The sequence below is a fragment of the Pristis pectinata genome, chromosome 5 (assembly GCF_009764475.1).
Source record: "Pristis pectinata isolate sPriPec2 chromosome 5, sPriPec2.1.pri, whole genome shotgun sequence".
Classification (NCBI taxonomy): Eukaryota; Metazoa; Chordata; class Chondrichthyes; order Rhinopristiformes; family Pristidae; genus Pristis; species Pristis pectinata.
Window position 1 is genome coordinate 101,058,736 of NC_067409.1, and position 18,049 is coordinate 101,076,784.

An 18,049-nucleotide genomic window follows, 5' to 3' on the forward strand; every position below is an offset into this window, starting at 1 on the left:
AATATGCAATTTTATCAATAAGCAAGTTCTCAACTTTCCTGCATTCTAGTCACATAACATACAAACCTCAGTGCTGATTTATGATGAATATAAATTATTACTCAAAAGATCACATGCAATATTAATATTTGTAGGTAACACACTACAATGCACACGTAATCATCCCTGATCATTTTCACCCCAATGTGTAATTTCACTGAAAGAATTGCTCACAGTTATTCTTAGTTGAATGGTTATGTTTATCAACAGCACATTTAGGCTGCATAAGTTTAGGAGTGGCGTGAAAGCAAGATAACTTTGTACAAACACTAAACTTGGGAGATCACTGGAATGCTCTATCACTGGAATGAGGACAGAATGACACTGTCAATTGGTGTTGGTGTAAAGCAAGATTATTTCACACTGACATTATAGATTAGTGTAAATAAAATGTACGACTGGTTCATAGTACTGCTAAAAACTGGGCAATTTGTTCTATCCCATACTTCTAAATTCTTAAAATATTTTAACAAGCAGTAGCTTATCATCAATCTTGTTGAGTAGCTCATAGAATTGGTGGAGCCGAGGAATAGTTAATAAGAGAATAGGATATCACTGGCATTCCACGGGTCAGTATCAGAACAAACAAAGAAAAGCAGTACGGCAGTAATCATAGAAATTGAATCTGTATATTTTTCACAGTTAGATACTGAAACTTTAGCAGGTCCATAAATATAACTGGAATATTAAAAAGGTTTATCCATTTACAATAGAGATATGTTAAAAAAAACTTGGAAAAAGAACCATAAAATTTTCAACTCCTGAAACCCAACACAAGATCATAAATTTCTAAAGAAGTTTACAATAATCCAGTTCCTACCATACTTTCTGATATTTTAAATTTGGATTGTGATTAGATCTCAAAGACTGAAATAATTTTTTGAAAAATACGTAAATTCAGTAGCTAACTGTGTTTGCAGTCTTGAAGATGTAGTGAATAGTGACTTAATGATAAACATTGCTCCAGAATGGAGAGAGATAATAGTAAGTAAAATAATAAGCAAGATTAGATGAGATCTAGGAATATATCTCCCACAAAATTTCAATTTAAGCTCAAATTTTAAAAATACTTTTCAGAAACTGTCTAATAGCTTGGTTCTTGATAGATATAAATAAAACGTTTCCCATCTTAGAAAAAAATCTCAGCAGAGAACAATTGCCATGCAATATTGGAGCTTCATCAGTTGCCACGACAGCAATTATTTCATTACCATGTTATTTTCACATTTAAACTAAGTTACCATCAGCAAAATCTCACCTTCAGGAAAAAAAATATTTAATTCTTCAACATTTGCTCATCAATGCATTATTAAATAAAGAATAAAGAAATGTGGGAGGTAAGTTTTCCCTGACAGAGGACTGATTTGAGCTTTAACCAACTAGGAAAGCAAAAGAAATTTATTGTACAAGTATTATGTACAGAATAATTCCTTGATGTAGTAGTCACTCAGCAAGATGATTTTTCAATTCAAATTAAGCTATCTAAGTGGATTCTAGCTAAAGAAAATTAAGCAAAATAGAATTTCAAAGGTAGAAGTTGCTATACTATAGTTGAGCACAGTCCCACAACCTCTGACAGTTGCAGACTGTCACAAACATCCATTTTGATTGGGAAAGTGTTACATCCTAACATACTAATTGAATCAAAATTTACAGTCAGCAGCAAAAATAAAGATCGACTTACCTGGTGTGAGTTTCTGCGGGTTAATATGCTCGAAAGTACTAACTCCAGCCTTAGTGGCAAGTTCTGGGCCTTCTGTTATTAGGGATGGGGATTGTGGGCTGGGGAACAAATGGATGAATAAGCCCCGCCTACAGAAACGCTAAAGAAAAGGCTTTGACAGCTGGCTAAACTGCAATCCCCAGTTTAGCTGGAAATCAAAATCTGTAAATGTTTCTGACTTTTCAAAACATTCAAACCATTAAGCAAATTATTATTCACTTTGAACCAATGAAAAATTAACTGAAACATTAAAAACATTTAAAATACAACTGGAATAATTAAAAAAAATCTGAATAGTACCAACATTAATCTTAAATCCTAGCAGTTCGTCAGACCTAACCAGTAAATCCTGTTTGTACATAAAACATAGGACCTAGAACTCGATGTCTACGCTATCCATAATGCCAAATTAATCTAATGCACTTGATCCTTATCCACAGCTTCCCCTCCATAAACTCTGTCTACACTTCTCACTGCCTTGGTAAAGCAGCCAACATAATCAAAGACCCCACCCACCTTGGACATTCTCTCTTCTCCCCTCTCCCATTAGGGAGAAGATACAAAAGCCTGAAAGCACGTACCACCAGGCTCAAGGAGAGCTTCTCCCCTGCTGTTATAAGACTATTGAACGGACCCCTACTATGATAAGATGGATTCTTAACCTCACAATCTACCTCGTCATGGCCTTGCACCTTATTGGCTGCCTGCACTGCACTTTCTACGTAAATATAACACTTTATTCTGCATTCTGTTATTGTTTTCCCTTGTACCACCTCAATGGACTGTCGTAATGAAATGATCTGTATGGATGGCATGCAAAACAAAGTTTTTCCACTGTACCTCGTCATGTGACAATAACAAACCAATTTACCTCCATTCCCTGCATGTTCATGTGCCTGTCTAAATGTCTCTTGAATGTCACTACCATGACTGCTTCCACCATCACCCCAGGCATTGCATTCCAGGCACCTACCACCGTGTAAAATAAAAACTCACCCTGCACATCTCCTTTAACCTTTCCCCCTCTCACTTTTAAAGCTATGCCCTCTAGTAATTGACCTTTCTACCCTAGGAAAAAGACTCTGACTATCTACCCTATCCATGCCTCTCATAATTTTATAAACTTCCACCAGGTCTCCTCTCAGCCGCCGGCACTCCAGAGAAAACAATACAAGTTTGTCCAATCTCTCCTTATAGCTAATTTTCTCTAATCCAGGCAACATCCTGTTGAACCTCTTCTGCACCCTCTCCAAAGCCTCCACACCCTTCCTGTATTGGGGCGACCAGAATTGAATGCAATACTCCAAATATGACCTAACCAGACACGACTTCCCAATTTTTATATTCAATGCCTCGACCGATGAAGGCAAACATACCGTATGCCTTCTTTATCACCCTATCCACTTGTGTTGCCAAGTATAGGTGCCAGGAATTGATACGGCCTCACATTCCTAGACTACCTCGTCAGCACAGTTGGGAAAGCATTGGCAAACAACTGCCAGCAAGCTTAAGATTTCCACATTTGCACAAGCACAAGTCAAAATCCTGAACCCAGCAGCACTAACATATTACCCCATATAATCCAGCCCACTGTTGTTTCAAAAGGCAGCATTTTCGGAATGGTTATCTCAGTAGAGTTATATGCACTATTGTTACCCTTTTCATCTTCTCAGCTTGCTTGGTACCTCCTTTCCATTCGATGTTTGCATATTCTAAAAGATCCACTGGTGGATCAACAGAAATGTTTTCTGAATCAAAACAAGGAACAAAAAGAAATGATTCCACTGCTTAATCTTTGGAGTAAAACCATAAGAAAATTGTGAATATGAGCACTTCAGAAAGAATAAATCATCTCTTACTTCTGTTTCTTATCCTTAATGGCCTGCAATGGTAAAATGGGAGAAAGAAAGATCAAATTCTACATAGTTGATTTTTTTTGTAAATAAAGGTGCTTATAAGACATGTAACACTGCAAATAAAAATTATGGAGCTGAGTATCAGGACATGCATTACAGTCCTTTGGATACTGCAGCACTAGCACGTCATTCTCCAAAAGAATAACAGTCCACTTAGCAATCTGTGGGACTGACAGAATAGTTTAAAAAAAAACACAATTTTCTCTAAGATTTAATCTCGTACCACATTACACTACACAAAAGAATTTCTGGTACATTAATCAGTAGGATACAGACACATTAGCAGAAATTCTTCCAAAAATATGTATCAGTAGCTGATATTCTGACTGAATACTTTTTCCAAAACAAGGATACAATGGTATCCAGAGCACTGCAGAGCACTGATTCATTAAAGAGTTCTTGGTACCTCAGCCTGAACACTCGTAGGTACATAACTTCCTGTTTTCACAAAAAAGACTTCTGTAGTCTATGTGCTGCTGTACCATTGCCGGCATGAACCCTGCCCTCCAGTGGTACTAACCCAGCAATGAATCATCCTATAGCTCAGTGTGAAGAGGTTGCTTGTGAGGGCTATTGTTGGGCAGGTTGTGGCTGGTGGGGCAGCCTGAGATGTGGGGTTCAGGGCTGCATCTAGAGCATTGCTGAACACCTAAGGCCTCAGCATCGATCTCACTGGTCAGAGCTTCTCAATCCAAAATTACCTGTTTATTCCTACTGTTCTTTCATCATTAACCAAATGGTGCTCAGTCCATGCCAGTACATTACCCCCAATACAGAGAACTCTAATTTTGTTTACTAGCCTCTAATTGAAGGCCTTCTACAAGTCTACACCACACCCACAAGTTTCCGTTTATTTATTCTGCTAACCACAGCCTCAAAATAATTTTGTCAAACATGATTTCCCTTTCGTAACACCATGATGACTCCACTCAATCCAATTATTATATGCAAAGTGGCCAATTACTGGATTCTGGAATCTATGGGATTTTCGAAGATGACATCCAGTGCATTGAATATCCCCACACTGACATCTTTCAAAATCTTAAAATGCATGTCATCAAGATCTGGGGATTTACTGACGTTCAGTTGCATTTATTTTTCCAGTGCTTTCTTTTAAAACCCAATGCTAATTTATTTCACCTCCTGCCATTTCCCACTATTTCCAGGAGGTTTTCTGTTCTTCTCTAAAGACAATCACAAAATATTTACTTAATTTCTGTGTCATTTCCACTATTTCAGTCTGCAAGGGACCCATAATTAATTTATATTTTTCTTTTTACTTATCTGGAGAAGCCGGATCTTGCCAGATGACTCTCATATCCTCTCTTTTTTCTTAATAATGCCTTGTCCTCCTCTGCTGATCTGAAATTTTCCCAACTAAGCACGCTCCTTTGATCTAGTACTATCTTTTAACTTGTTTTGTTAGCTGGGGCTTTTTGTGCCTTAAAGAGGCATATAGTCGTCGTGAACTGTGTTCATTCTTCAAAAGTCAGCCATTGTTATGAATTGTTGTACCTTTTAATGCAATTTCCAGTCTACCACAGCCAAATCATGCCTCAGTGTGTTCTTTAGAAAGTACTGTTCTTGAACCTCCATACTTGTTCTGCAGATGCTGCTGTCCAAGCTGGTCATGCATTATTCTGAAGGATGAAGTAAATTTAGAGGGACAAACTCCTACAAGCTTCTGCTGGTGATAAAAACTTACTGTGCTGTTTTTCTCATTGTTACTATCTGAAATTATAGCTGTGGATCACCATGAATTTAGGCAGAGACCTACTATCTTTGTTTTGAGAACAATAGGTGTATTCAGAGCAGCAGTTAGCTACATATTAATGAATTTCAGGAGATGACAGGAGGACGACACTGGTATAGTTTGAATGCGGGGTACTGAAATAACACCTTGCTAATCTAACTTGGAATGAAGGAAGAGAGAAAAGAAGGATGCAGATTACAAAAAGAGCATGGAAAGATTTAGCTAGATCAACACAACAGCTTGACATATGATGTAATGTCAGTTAAAATCAGTAAACTTACCACTTTAGAAGATATCCTACCCATTTGTAAGGTGTTCTGACAAACCATGAACTTAACAAAATTGCTGCTATTCCAACAATGAATGGATTTGGAAGCTTTTTCCAGGTCCAACCAATAATCCAGGAGAATGCACGAGTTAAGGAGTGTATCTTTGTCTCTGCATTAGGGAAAAAAAATCACCAATTTTATGAGTGTTTGCTTGATACTCAGTCAAAAACAGCAAAATCATAAAAGCTTCAGTCTTTGAGAAAATGTAACTGCTCAAAAGGTCAACAATTATGTTTTCATACTGAACAGTCATTTTATTTATCCTTCACATTGCTTTTTATATAGCTTCTTTCGTGGCCAAATTGTTCTCCAAATCGTTAAATTACTTTCGAGGTCTACTCACTGTTACCATCCAAACCATTGCTGAAATCATTTCCACAAACAGCAATGAGTTAACTCACTCAAGAGTTAATATTCTCATGAAGTTGGTCGAGAGACAAGTGCTGGCAAGCACAATGCTCTTTTCTACTAATAATGTATGGGATTCTATATCTTTACCTGAGCTGGTCAACAAAGGCGATATTTTACCATCTCATCTGAAAGTCAACACATTAGACAAGAATCAATCAAATGCAAGCTTGATTATGTGCTTACTCCTAAAGCAAAATTTCAAACCATATTCGGAAAGTAAAAATCTGCACCCACTGGAAGTAAAAGCAGAAAGTGCTGGAAGTACTTAGCAGGTCAGCCAGTAGCCAAGGAGAGAGAAAAAACAGGGTTAACATTTCAGGTCAATAACATTTCTAATGACAGTACTTTTCTAATGAAAGGACGTGGACCTGGAACGTTAGTTCCGTTTTTCTCTTGTCAGCAGTTGCCCGATCTGCTGAATATCTCTAGCATTTTCTGCTTTTATTTGAAAATTTCCCCCCCCCCCATTTCTACATTGAGCAGTCATGGGCCAAGGGTTCTCAGGAGTCAGTGAGGATGCTACATTTCTTCAAGGTGGTTTTCAGCGCATTCTTGAATCTTTTCCCATGACAGAGCTTCATGTGAAGTGCGTGTTTCAGGAGTTTGGTATTGGGCATGCAAATGATATGGCCTGCCCAGTGTAGCCCACTAAGTATAACGAGGGTCTTAATACAGGGCACATTGGCCCGGGAGAGGATGCGGATATTGGTTTGCTTCTCTTTCCAGTGATTTGAGGATTTTGCAGAGACAGCACTGGAGGCATTTTTCCACTGCCTTGAATTCCCTTCTGTTGATGGTCGAGGTCTCAGAAGCAGATAGGGCAGGGACCATTGCTGCTTGGCAGACCTTGGATTTTAAGCCAAATCTGAGGTCATGATCTTCAAATAATCTTTCCTTCAATTGACCAAAGGCTGTGCTAGCACATTGAAGACAGTGGCAAATTTCATCAATGTCTGCATTCACTGAGAGGTGACTCCCAAGATATGGGAGGTGGTCCACAATTTTTAGGGTCTGTTTGTGAACCTTTATTGATGGAGGGCAGTGTGGTGCAGTGGGAGCAGTTCATCTTTGTCCTGTGGATGTTGAGTTCGAGGCCCATCCTCTCATATGCTTTGTGGAATTGTTTATAATGTTTTAGTTTTGGCCTCTGAGCATGCTGAAATACAAGTGTCATCCACATACTGCAGCTCAGCTACTGGAGGTTCGAGTAACCATGGTTCTGGAGTGTGGTCACTGTATATTGAACAGTTTCTCGTTAGTTCTTAAGATTAGCTCCACTCCCAAAGGAAGTTTGTTGCATCTCACCATCAACATTGCGACACGAATGATTGAGAATATGTTGGGGCAATGACACAGCCTTGTTTGACTCCAGTCTTCACTGAGATTAATTCTGTTGTAGACACATTAGTTAATATCACAGCTTGTGTGCTGTCATGGAACAATTGTAAGGAGGAGAGGAAGTTCTGTGAGCAAGCAAATTGGAAGAGAGTTTTCCCATTGCCCCTACCAATTGATGGAGTGCAAAGCTTTGATCAACAACTTAACACCTTAGCAGAAGATAAATCTCAGCTAGCAATTATCTATTGTGGGTTGCTTAGCAAAGTGACATGCTTTTTTTTTATATATTCATATATAATATGAGTGTCACTGGCAAGGCCAATATTTATTGCAGACCCTTAAATCTCCTTGAGAAGGTGATGGTAAGCCACAATCTTGAAATGCTAAAGTCCTTCTCGTAAAATAACTCCCACAACAGGTTTACTATTTTATGCATAGACTGTTTGGTTCATTGAACTAAGCCAGCTGAAGTGAGATTTATCTACGTGGGTGGAAGACTTAGCAGCGAGGTACTCATAATGGAAGATCTCGATCCTCTCCTTAAATACTGTGACTGTATTCCCTGAACTACATAATGCAAAAATCAGAACCACAATGCTTAAAGTTACATAATAATTTGTTCAAACCTCATTTGGAACAGCATTCTAAATCATTTAAGGTGACAATTTATTTCACATTTTAACAATTTACGGAGGAACACAAAAATTTCTTAAGAACTAATTTGGTTACGTGGCCACAACAGCAGCATATGAATATTTGCAATATTTACTTCCCTTCTCTGCAGCTCAATTCCCCTATAATTAATTAGAATAGTTTAAAAAGAACTACTACATAAATTCTACTAAAACTCAGTTTTAGTTCTCTCCTTAAGTACTTTGAAGAGTCAATGTTAAAAGATATTTCTTAGTTATCAAGATTAAAATTCTTATGAAAACACCATTGCACTGAGATAGCTCATTGCCTTTTTGCTTTTAACTATGAAACCCAAATGTAGCCCAGATGCACAAATTGAAATGAAGAGGCCTCCTTTCTCTGCAGGATGCAACAGTCCATCAGAAATGCTTTCAGAATAATGAACGGGATCTCAACAGATCACCATTAGGTGCATATCTGTAGGTAGGTTACAAACACACCTTTGAAGAAATGAGACATCTTTCAAATGGAATAAGAAAGATGGGAAATTCAAATAAAATTTGCATTTGAATTGTAGTGTTTTCTATGGTAGTGCACCTATTTGGGTCAGAGTAGATTGAGGTCCAGCCTGCAAAAGGCACATATTTTATCTGGTCTATGCTATTTGAGTGAAAAATGTGGAGTGTTTCATCCTTATGACAGGCATACCTTTCACTTTGGGAATAAAATCAAATTGAAAAATACATTAAATGAATTAAAAGCAGTTGCCAGAAATATTAAACTGGTCACCAGAATAAAGTCATTGACATGACTCATTGTGCCAATTCATGCTGGGAAATGCTGAAATTTATGCTGAAAGTGATAGGAGATTCAGGGACTTTAGCATATGTATCAGAACACAGAAGTCCTGAACTTGCTGATAGATTCAAGCTGGTGACATTGCCAACATGCCCTACAACTAGATTTCAGCTTGGGAATTTGCTTATGCTTCCTGCAGCAGATTAGACCTGGTACAGGATCCGCAAATCCATTAAAGTGAATGGGATACTTAATGCTGCAAGGAAGAAAGATATTTTAATTATGCATTTGCCATTAACAATTTTTAATTATTTTTAAATGTTTTCAAGTTGATTTGAAAAGTTTCAAAAATCTTAATTGTTTTCATTTCAATAGTTTTTAAATCCTTCTGAATAGCAGATATACTAAAAATGACTAAAGATGTGACCGCTTTGACAGCTGGTAAAGCTGGTGATGTGTTTTTCACATCCATCAAAGAGGTTCACAATATTTTCCATAGGCAAGGCCTCTACTGGCCAGTGTCACCAGATGGCCCTGGGTCTACTCACGGTCTTGCTGATCAGGTTGGACACTGCAGCCAATGAAAGCAGCTTTATGGATCTGAACCGAGTAAAGGCTCGGCAATTGGCTCTCTGATATCTGAATGAAGGGTGATAGTTCTACTCCACAATATCCAGGATATTAATTTTGTTTCCCTTGAAATTCATTGTTTATTATTTCCAGTATTTTCAACTTTTATCTCAGATATCCATCTCAGTTGCACATTTCAACAGAAAGTGAGAACTTCCTGTTTCCAAGAACCAAGATCTGCAACACCTAAAAAAAAGTGTTCTAGTAACTGTGTAACTTATGTGTAATGGTGTGCTCTGTGGGTTTGAAGTCAGCAATTTGAATTTTGTATTTAATTCTGGATGGGATAAATAAGATATCTTCATTAGTCACATGTACATCGAAACACACAGTGAAGTGCATCTTTTGCGTAGAGTGTTCTGGGGGCAGCCCGCAAGTGTCGCCACGTTTCCGGCGCCAACATAGCATGCCCACAACTTCCTAACCCGTACGTCTTTGGAATGTGGGAGGAAACCGGAGCACCCGGAGGAAACCCACGCAGACACGGGGAAAACGTACAAACTCCTTACAGACAGCAGCCGGAATTGAACCCGGGCAACTGGTGCTTTAATAGCATTACACTAACCGCTACACTACCGTGCTTGCCCTAACCTCAGCTACAGCAGAAAATTTGAGACCTGGAATATTTTAAATCTCCACACATACACTAAGTTTTCTGAAGTGGGGAAAAAAATATTAGTAGTTGAAATCAAATTAAAATCAACTCAAGTACATAAGTGGACAATAACAAAGAAAAAAAGCAGGGCCCACAAAAGACTAAAAGGGTAACCTTTAAATGGAGGTGGAAGACACAGCTATGATTCTAAACGAATACTTTGTGACTAAGTTCACAAAAGAGATGATACAGACATCTTATTTAAGGTAGGAGAGTGTAAAATATTTGGATACAATAAACAGTGAAAATATTGAGAGAATTAAACATAGATAAATCATCAGTGTAAATAAAATGAGTCTCATGCTCTTACATGAAATAACAAAGGCTCTATCCATAATTTTTCTGTCCCCTTTGGTTGTAGGCATGATGCTGTTGTTTAAAATAGGATAAAGGGACAGATTGAGTATTTGCAGACTAATGTTGCTGAAATCATTAGCTAAGAGATGCACAGGCTAAATTAAGGATAGTCAACAGGAGTTTACTAAGGGAAAGTACTGCCCAACTCATGAGTGAATGTCTTTAGAAGTAATTAGAGAGGGTTGATCAGGTGTACATGGATTTTAGCAAGGCCCACATGGCAGACTGGTCAAAAAGAGTCTACAGCACAGAAACGGAAACTTAAACTAATCCAATTTGCCGGCACTAGGTCCATATCCTTCCATACATTGCCTATTTAAGTGCCCATGTCTCTTGAACATAGTGAGTGTATCTGACTCCAGCACCTCCTCTGCCCTTGGTGGGATCAAGGGAAAAGTAAGAAGTTGGATCCAAAACAAACTATGTTATCGGAAGCACAATGGTAGATGGGAGTTTTCATGACTAGAAGGTTATAAGCACTTGAGTTCCACAGGGACCAGAGTATTGTCCTGAGCTTTACATGGTATGAATCAGTGCTTTTTAGTAGGATCCATGATAAGAATCTTGCAGATAATACAAAAGCTGGTAATGTGGTTGATAGTGAAGAAGCAAATTGCTGTGCACAGGAAGATATCAATGGATTGATCAAATGTTTAGAGAAGTGGAAAATGGAACTCAACATGACAAATGTGAAGTTATGCAGATGGGGAAATCCAGCATGGCAAGAAATACATGATAAATGGCAGGCTGAATATAAAGGAACAGAGCAACATAAGTGAATGTCCACAGATCTATGAATGTGACAAGAACAGGGGAATAAGAGGAATGCAAGAAACTTTATTGATCAATGCAAAGAACATTAAGCAGGGTCGTCATGCTAAAATTTTATGAAATGCTAGTTAATCTGCAGCAAGAATGCAGTGTATAATTCTGAAGGAAGAACACTACAAGAATGTGGTGGCATTAGAGGGGCTGCAGTTGTGATTTATGAATATGAAGTCAGGGCTGGAGAAATCTAACAATGAGAAGGAAGAGGGATGACTGAGATTTAGAACAAAAATGCAGAGGGCAGATTTAATCAGCTAAAATGGCTGAACAGGAAGAATCTAATTCCCCAAGAGTTTAGCAGCCAAGGGACAAGGTTTTACTATAAATGGTAGAAGTCAGAAAAAAGAGTGGAGGTCTGAATTTTACTGGCTGGCAAAGGTTGTGCAGCAGAAACTTGCACGACTTCTTAAAAAGTAGCTGGATTAGGATTTGATGTGAGGCTGTGTGTTGAGAGCTGGGAACTGAAACTTGTCTAAACAGCCATAAATTTTTATTCATTGCATAATAGAACAAAAATAACAATGAAGCATTGTGTGCTTGATCTGGGTGAACAAAAAAGTCAATGTGGGAGGGGAAAAAAAAATCAAAAAGAGTGCAACTTCAAGTTCAGAAATGCAAATTGCAAATTCAGTGATCCCAAAATAAGCACAATACCCCACAAATCCAAAATGATGCCAAAACTCCTTTACAAGCCATTTCCAGCCACATTAATCAATTTGTTTAAGCAATCCCATTAGATTTTCTTTTTCATCTTCCTCCTTTTCTCCCCCTCAGGGTTAAGGATGACTTATTTCCACTCCAATTCTGAGGAGTGAAAAAGGCCACTGCATTAATCCTTTTAGTGGGATTGCCAGAACACACCAGCTATCACATGGACTTTATTAAGAGCTATGTCTTTGTCCAGTGGCAATGTGGTCCAAAACGATTCAATACTAGGCTCCTCAGCGTAGACTTATCACTCACATAATCACACATGATCTTGCCACAGTGTCCTTCTTGACACCAACACCCATCACACCCCCCATCCCAGCAATACACTTCCAGTTCCATGGCCCCTCCCTCAATCTCCCTGAGAGTGACATATTGAAGACACAAAACACAACCTCAAATATATTTTAAAAAATGACCGGTCTGAAAGGTCCAGTTTACAATCCCAAATTTAAATGGGAAATTGGGCATCTCTCTCAAGATCTACAGGGGTGTTCCTTTTCCCAGATTGGCTTACATAAAACCTATCAAAGTCAGCGTGTTCTGCAAGTGGTGGAAATCTGTAATTAAAACATATTTAAGTCGAGTTTATTGTCATGTGCACAAGTACATGTATGCATAGGTCCAATGAAAAACTTACTTGCAGCAGCATCACAGGCACATAGCATCATATAAGCAACATTCACAAGAATTCAGAGAGAAACATCCTGTTTGACACTTGTGGTGGTCAATTCAAGAATCTTTTCCAACCTAACCGAGATAGGCAGGTTTTTATTTCAAAATTACCACTTTATCCAGATCAGGATGATATGCTAGGTATTACCATGTGTCCTCCACTCTTGACCAATAGCAATATATTTGCTGCAAAACAAGATTTTACAATAGAAAAACAGATGATGCTGCTTGGCCTGCTGAGACTTCACAGCGTGTTCTGCAGATGGTGGAAATCTGTAATAAAAACACATTTTTAGTCATCAGGTTTGTGACTAAACAGGATTTCTTTGGAATCCAAGTTACATCACAAGTAGAGTTGCATCTATAAAACTTGCAGCTGCCTGTTTCTACTAGATGCATTTACCACCTTAGTCAGTTCCCAAGTTAAAACAACACTCTACTTGTATGCAACTCTACTTGTACGCAACAGCAAAGGGGTAAAAAAAATGATTTCCTTTCAGTAGTGCCTTTCAAATGTCAGCATGTCTCTTTGGCCTTTACAGTTAATGAACTGCTTTTGAACTCAGCTATAGTTATGCAGGAAACTAGGCAGTCAATTTGAACACACAAATATGACAAAATAACAAATGATTGATTTTAGTTACATTGGGAGGAATATTTATTTCTGAACCAATGTCATGGCTAACATTTCTTCCCTATTTTGAAAATTCCATGGGAAAAGAGATCTGTGTCTCACTTTAACATCTGATCTGAAAGTTGCACCTGCAATAATGCAGAACTACATCAGTGCTACAGTGCAGCACCACTCCAGTACTACACTGGTATGTCAGCCAAGTATTTATGCTCAAGTCCAGAGAGTTTTTCTTCAGAGACTGATAAAACAATCACGATCACTACTCAACTTGCCTCATCTTAAGAGCATCATTACTAAAGACCTGTTTATTCCTTCATGTTTATTCCTGTCTGTTAATCTCGCTGACCAACTTCCTATGCAGGACCTTATTGAAAACCTAAATCTGAAAATCTAAATACAGCACATCCACTGATTAGCTCTTACAACTTCTACTAGTTACTTCCTCAAATTACTCCAATAGATCAGCCAAAGATGATTTTCCATTTTAATAAATCCTCTTCCTCCTTTCAAGGTGATATGTTCTTACATCCCTATAGATTCCAGCATTATCTTTCTATTGATATTACGCAAACTCTCTCTCCTTTCTTAAAAACTTGCTCTCTCTCCTTTCTTAAGAAGTCTGATTATATTTGTAACCCTCCAATTTGCAGGAACCATCCAGAACCTATAGAATGTTGAGAGATGATAACCAATTAATCCACTATCTCTGCTGCCAACTCTTTCAGACCTCTGAGATGTGGATTATCAGGTCTTCAGCCTTGCCAACAATTCTAGTATTATATTTTAACCAATACTGATTTCCTTTAGTCCTACAATCTTGCTACATCCTTCATTCTTTGTATTTCTGACAGGCTTTTTTGTATCTTCTTGCTTGCAATCAGACACAAAGTATTTGCTTAACTACTTTGCCAACTCCTTATTCAGTATTATAAATTCTCCTGCCTCTATTTGGTAGAGGACCCACATTTGCCCTCGCTAGTTGTTTCCTTTTCACATACTTCAGAAGCTTTTACAAACTGTTTTTATGCTGCTTGCTAGTTTACTTTCCTTTTTTCCCTCAATCTCATTTCACTTTGATGAGCTCTGAAATGCTTCCATGCTCAGGCTCTTTCAGACAACTTTATTAGTTCTCTTCTTTTGTTTTAATGCTGTTTTTAATTTCTCCCATCAGCCACAGACAGACCCTCTTTTCTTTTGTGCTTTTGTGCCTTAAAGTAGTTTTTCTTTTGCAAATCATGTGTTATTTATTTAAATGCTAGCCATACATTTTAATATTGATCATTATATGTTGTTTCCAATTAACCAAGTCATCCCTCATACCTTTGTAGTTTCTTTTTGATTTAGATATTAGTTTGGGATTGAACTACTTTAAAACGCAATGCAAAATTCTATCATATTATGGTTACTCTTCCCTGGAGGCCTATTTACAACAAGATTACTAATTATGCAAGTCACAAAAAAAAAACTGCAGATGCTGAAATCTTGAGCAACACACAAGATGCTGGAGGAACTCAGAGGGTCAGGCAGCATCCATGGAGGGAGACAGAGAGTTGACATTTCAAGTTGAAACTCCAGTCTTGACCTGAAACATCAACTCTCCATCGATGCTGCCTGACCCGCCGAGTTTCTCCAGCATCTCGTGTGTTGTTATTAATTATGGAAGTCTTTTCCACATATTGGTTCTCACATCACCTCTCACAGGTCCTGTATGGCAACTCCCTTCATCAGTACCTGGGCCAGCTCAGTCAGTGTCAATGTTCCTGAGCCACTATTGCTAACAGATATTAGACTTATTCATCAGAGTACCTCCTGTGCTCTTACTATCCTCAATGTTTCCTCTAAGTTTGCCATGGAAGAGATCCGATTCAACAGTTGATAGGGGGCAGTAGGAAGTAGTCAGCAGATGTGTCCTTATTTAGTTTAATATGCTCTGTATGCATTGTTTATAACGTCGTGTTACTAAATCACATATCTGTGATTTCTGTTGACTATCCTAATTAATTGTCCAAAACTAGATCAACCTAAAATGGCAATCCCTGAATGCATTGATACAAATAGGGACAGCAAACTGCCTGATAAATGAAGAGGGGAAGTCAAGAAAATCAGAGAAAAGAAAACAAATGATTTAGGCGACAAATGCCGCTAAATATAAGACAAATAACTGATTTGTTCCAACCTCATCCACTAAATCAAAGTAAGCCTCCATTTGAGTCTAAAGAGACCACATGCTGAAGACATTTCTCACCTAGAAGACAGCACATTTGCTGAAGAAGGTGACTCTGAGATACAAAATTATCATAAAAAGCTACATCTTGTTAACAAGGAAAACAAGGCATGATAGAAGGGAAATAAATTTCAAGAGAAATGACACACATTATGTGTATAGGTTGAACCATGTTTTTATTTAGTTTAAAAAAAAATGGAAATTAAAAATATGCCCAAGTACCCTGACATAACTAAAATAGGTGAACAGAAAAGGTATGTTTAACTACGTACTTTGTTTCTTTTTCATTAAATACACTTGCACTACATATACAAATTAAATACAGAAAAATAATTGAACTTGGGCCAGTGTGATTTAAATGCCAGGGCCAATCCTAAGCCCCACCTTTCACTGGCAGTTGCTGTTTTTACACTCCAAGACCAGCAGCGAGTTCTGGGGTAGGCAAATATCGAATTATGAGTGAACATCCAGATGACAGTGAAACATATATTGCATACAAAAATTACTCAAATGCAGTATGACCACATTAAATAGATAATGCATTATAAAGGTGAAAAATAAATTTGCAATGATCAGGATAGAAGTGTGCTATTAAAGTTCAACAACAAATAAAATATAAAATAAAATGACAACAATGACAGCAACTTCTGATGTATGCAGAGATGAATTAAGAACAGGAATCCACAAGTTGCTATAAGTGATTCCCTGCTCCTCAACAGGTTGTGATATTTCACTGACTTCTCCAGTGAAGTCAAAGGAAATCACAGTGAGCTGCCTTACTTGCATATTATGGGTTGATGTGCAAAATTTATTTTCTGGCAAATGTTATAACCCCTTCCCTTAAAAATATAGGATTTCTTCCTTACATTCATTATAATGCTACTTTAGGATTTAAATAATTTGGTCTTAAACAGCCATGATTAAAAGACACTAAAATGGTGTGGTTGATAGAGGAAAATAGTTGTAAACTGCTGAAAGATATCAATGGACTGGTTAGGTGGGCAAAAAAGCAGCAAAAGAAATTCAATTTGCAGACTGGGAAGTAAGACAAGGGAAAGAAGGCAAAACAGAGCAGAAGGATCTTTGAATATATATCCATAGACTTCTGAAGATAGCAGGATAAGATAGATATCAGGATGTTTATCAATTACAGCTTGGTGTTCAACACCATCATCCCCTCAGTACTGCTCAACAAGCTTCAAAACCTGGGCCTCTGTACCTTCCTCTGCAGCTGGATCCTTGACTTCCTTATGGGGAGACCACAGTCAGTGCGGATCGGTAATAACATCTCCTTGCTGACAATCAACATGGGCACACATCAAGGATGCGTGCTTAGCCCACTGCTCTACTCTCTCTACACTCATGACTGTGTGGCTAAGCACAGCTCAAATGTCATCTATAAATTTGCCAATGACACCTCCGTTGTTGGTAGAATCTCAGATGGCAATGAGGAGGCGTACAGGAGTGAGATAGATCACCTGGTTGATTAGTGTCACAACAACAACCTCGCACACAATGTCAGCAAGACCAAGGAACTGATTGTGGACTTTAAGGGGAAGTCAGGAGAACACACACCAGTCCTCATTAAGGAGTCAGCGGTGGAAAGGGTGAGCAACTTCAAGTTCCTGGGCGTCGACATCTTAGAGGATCTATCTTGGGCCCAATACATTGATGCAATCATGTAGGCACGCCAGCTGCTCTACTTCATTAGGAGTTTGAGGAGATTTGTTATATCACCAAAGACTCTTGCAAGTTTCTACACGTACAATGGAGAGCATTCTGACTGGTTGCATCACTGCCTGGTATGGAGGCTCCAATGCGCAGGATCAAAAGAGGCTGCAGAGGGTTGTTGACTCAGCCAGCTCCATCATGGACACAATCCACCCTGCCATCGAGGACATCTTCAAGAGGCAGTGCCTCAAGGAGGTGGTATCCATCATTAAGGACCCTCACCATCCGGGACACGCCCTCTTCTCATTACTACCATCGGGGAGGAGGTACAGGAGCCTGAAGACTCACACTCAATGTTTCAGGAACAGCTTCTTCCCCTCCGCCATCAGATTTCTGAACGGTCCATGAACCCATCTTGTTATTCCTCTTATTGCACTATTTATTTATTTAATTGTAACTTATAGTAATTTTTATATCATGCACTGTACCGCTGTCACAAAACACCAAATTTCATGATGTACATCAGGTATAATAAACCTGATTCTGAGGTCGTTCGTAGGCATATCAGGAATCTGATTTCATGATTCAGACAAATTAGAAGGCTAAACAATAGAAATGATACATCAGTAATTGACTCATTCCATTCCTTGTGTAGCAAAAGGAAATCATAATTTACATTTGCTGTGTTTACATAATTTTATTATGCAGATAGTTGGTCATGGAAATA

The 18,049-nt window shown here is 38.3% G+C and overlaps 1 protein-coding gene across 1 annotated transcript in view; it reads right to left on the reverse strand.

Annotated features, from left to right (window-relative positions):
• The window catches only part of LOC127570323 (inactive ubiquitin thioesterase OTULINL-like), a 33,605-nt gene that overhangs the window by 12,756 nt on the left and 2,800 nt on the right, over nt 1-18,049 (reverse strand). Inside the window, exons 2-4 of the mRNA XM_052015769.1 lie at nt 5,713-5,869; nt 3,622-3,644; nt 3,419-3,510 (exon numbers count right to left, since the gene is read on the reverse strand). Of these exons, the coding sequence (XP_051871729.1) occupies nt 3,419-3,510; nt 3,622-3,644; nt 5,713-5,869 (272 nt within the window). The remainder of the gene's footprint in view (nt 1-3,418; nt 3,511-3,621; nt 3,645-5,712; nt 5,870-18,049) is intronic.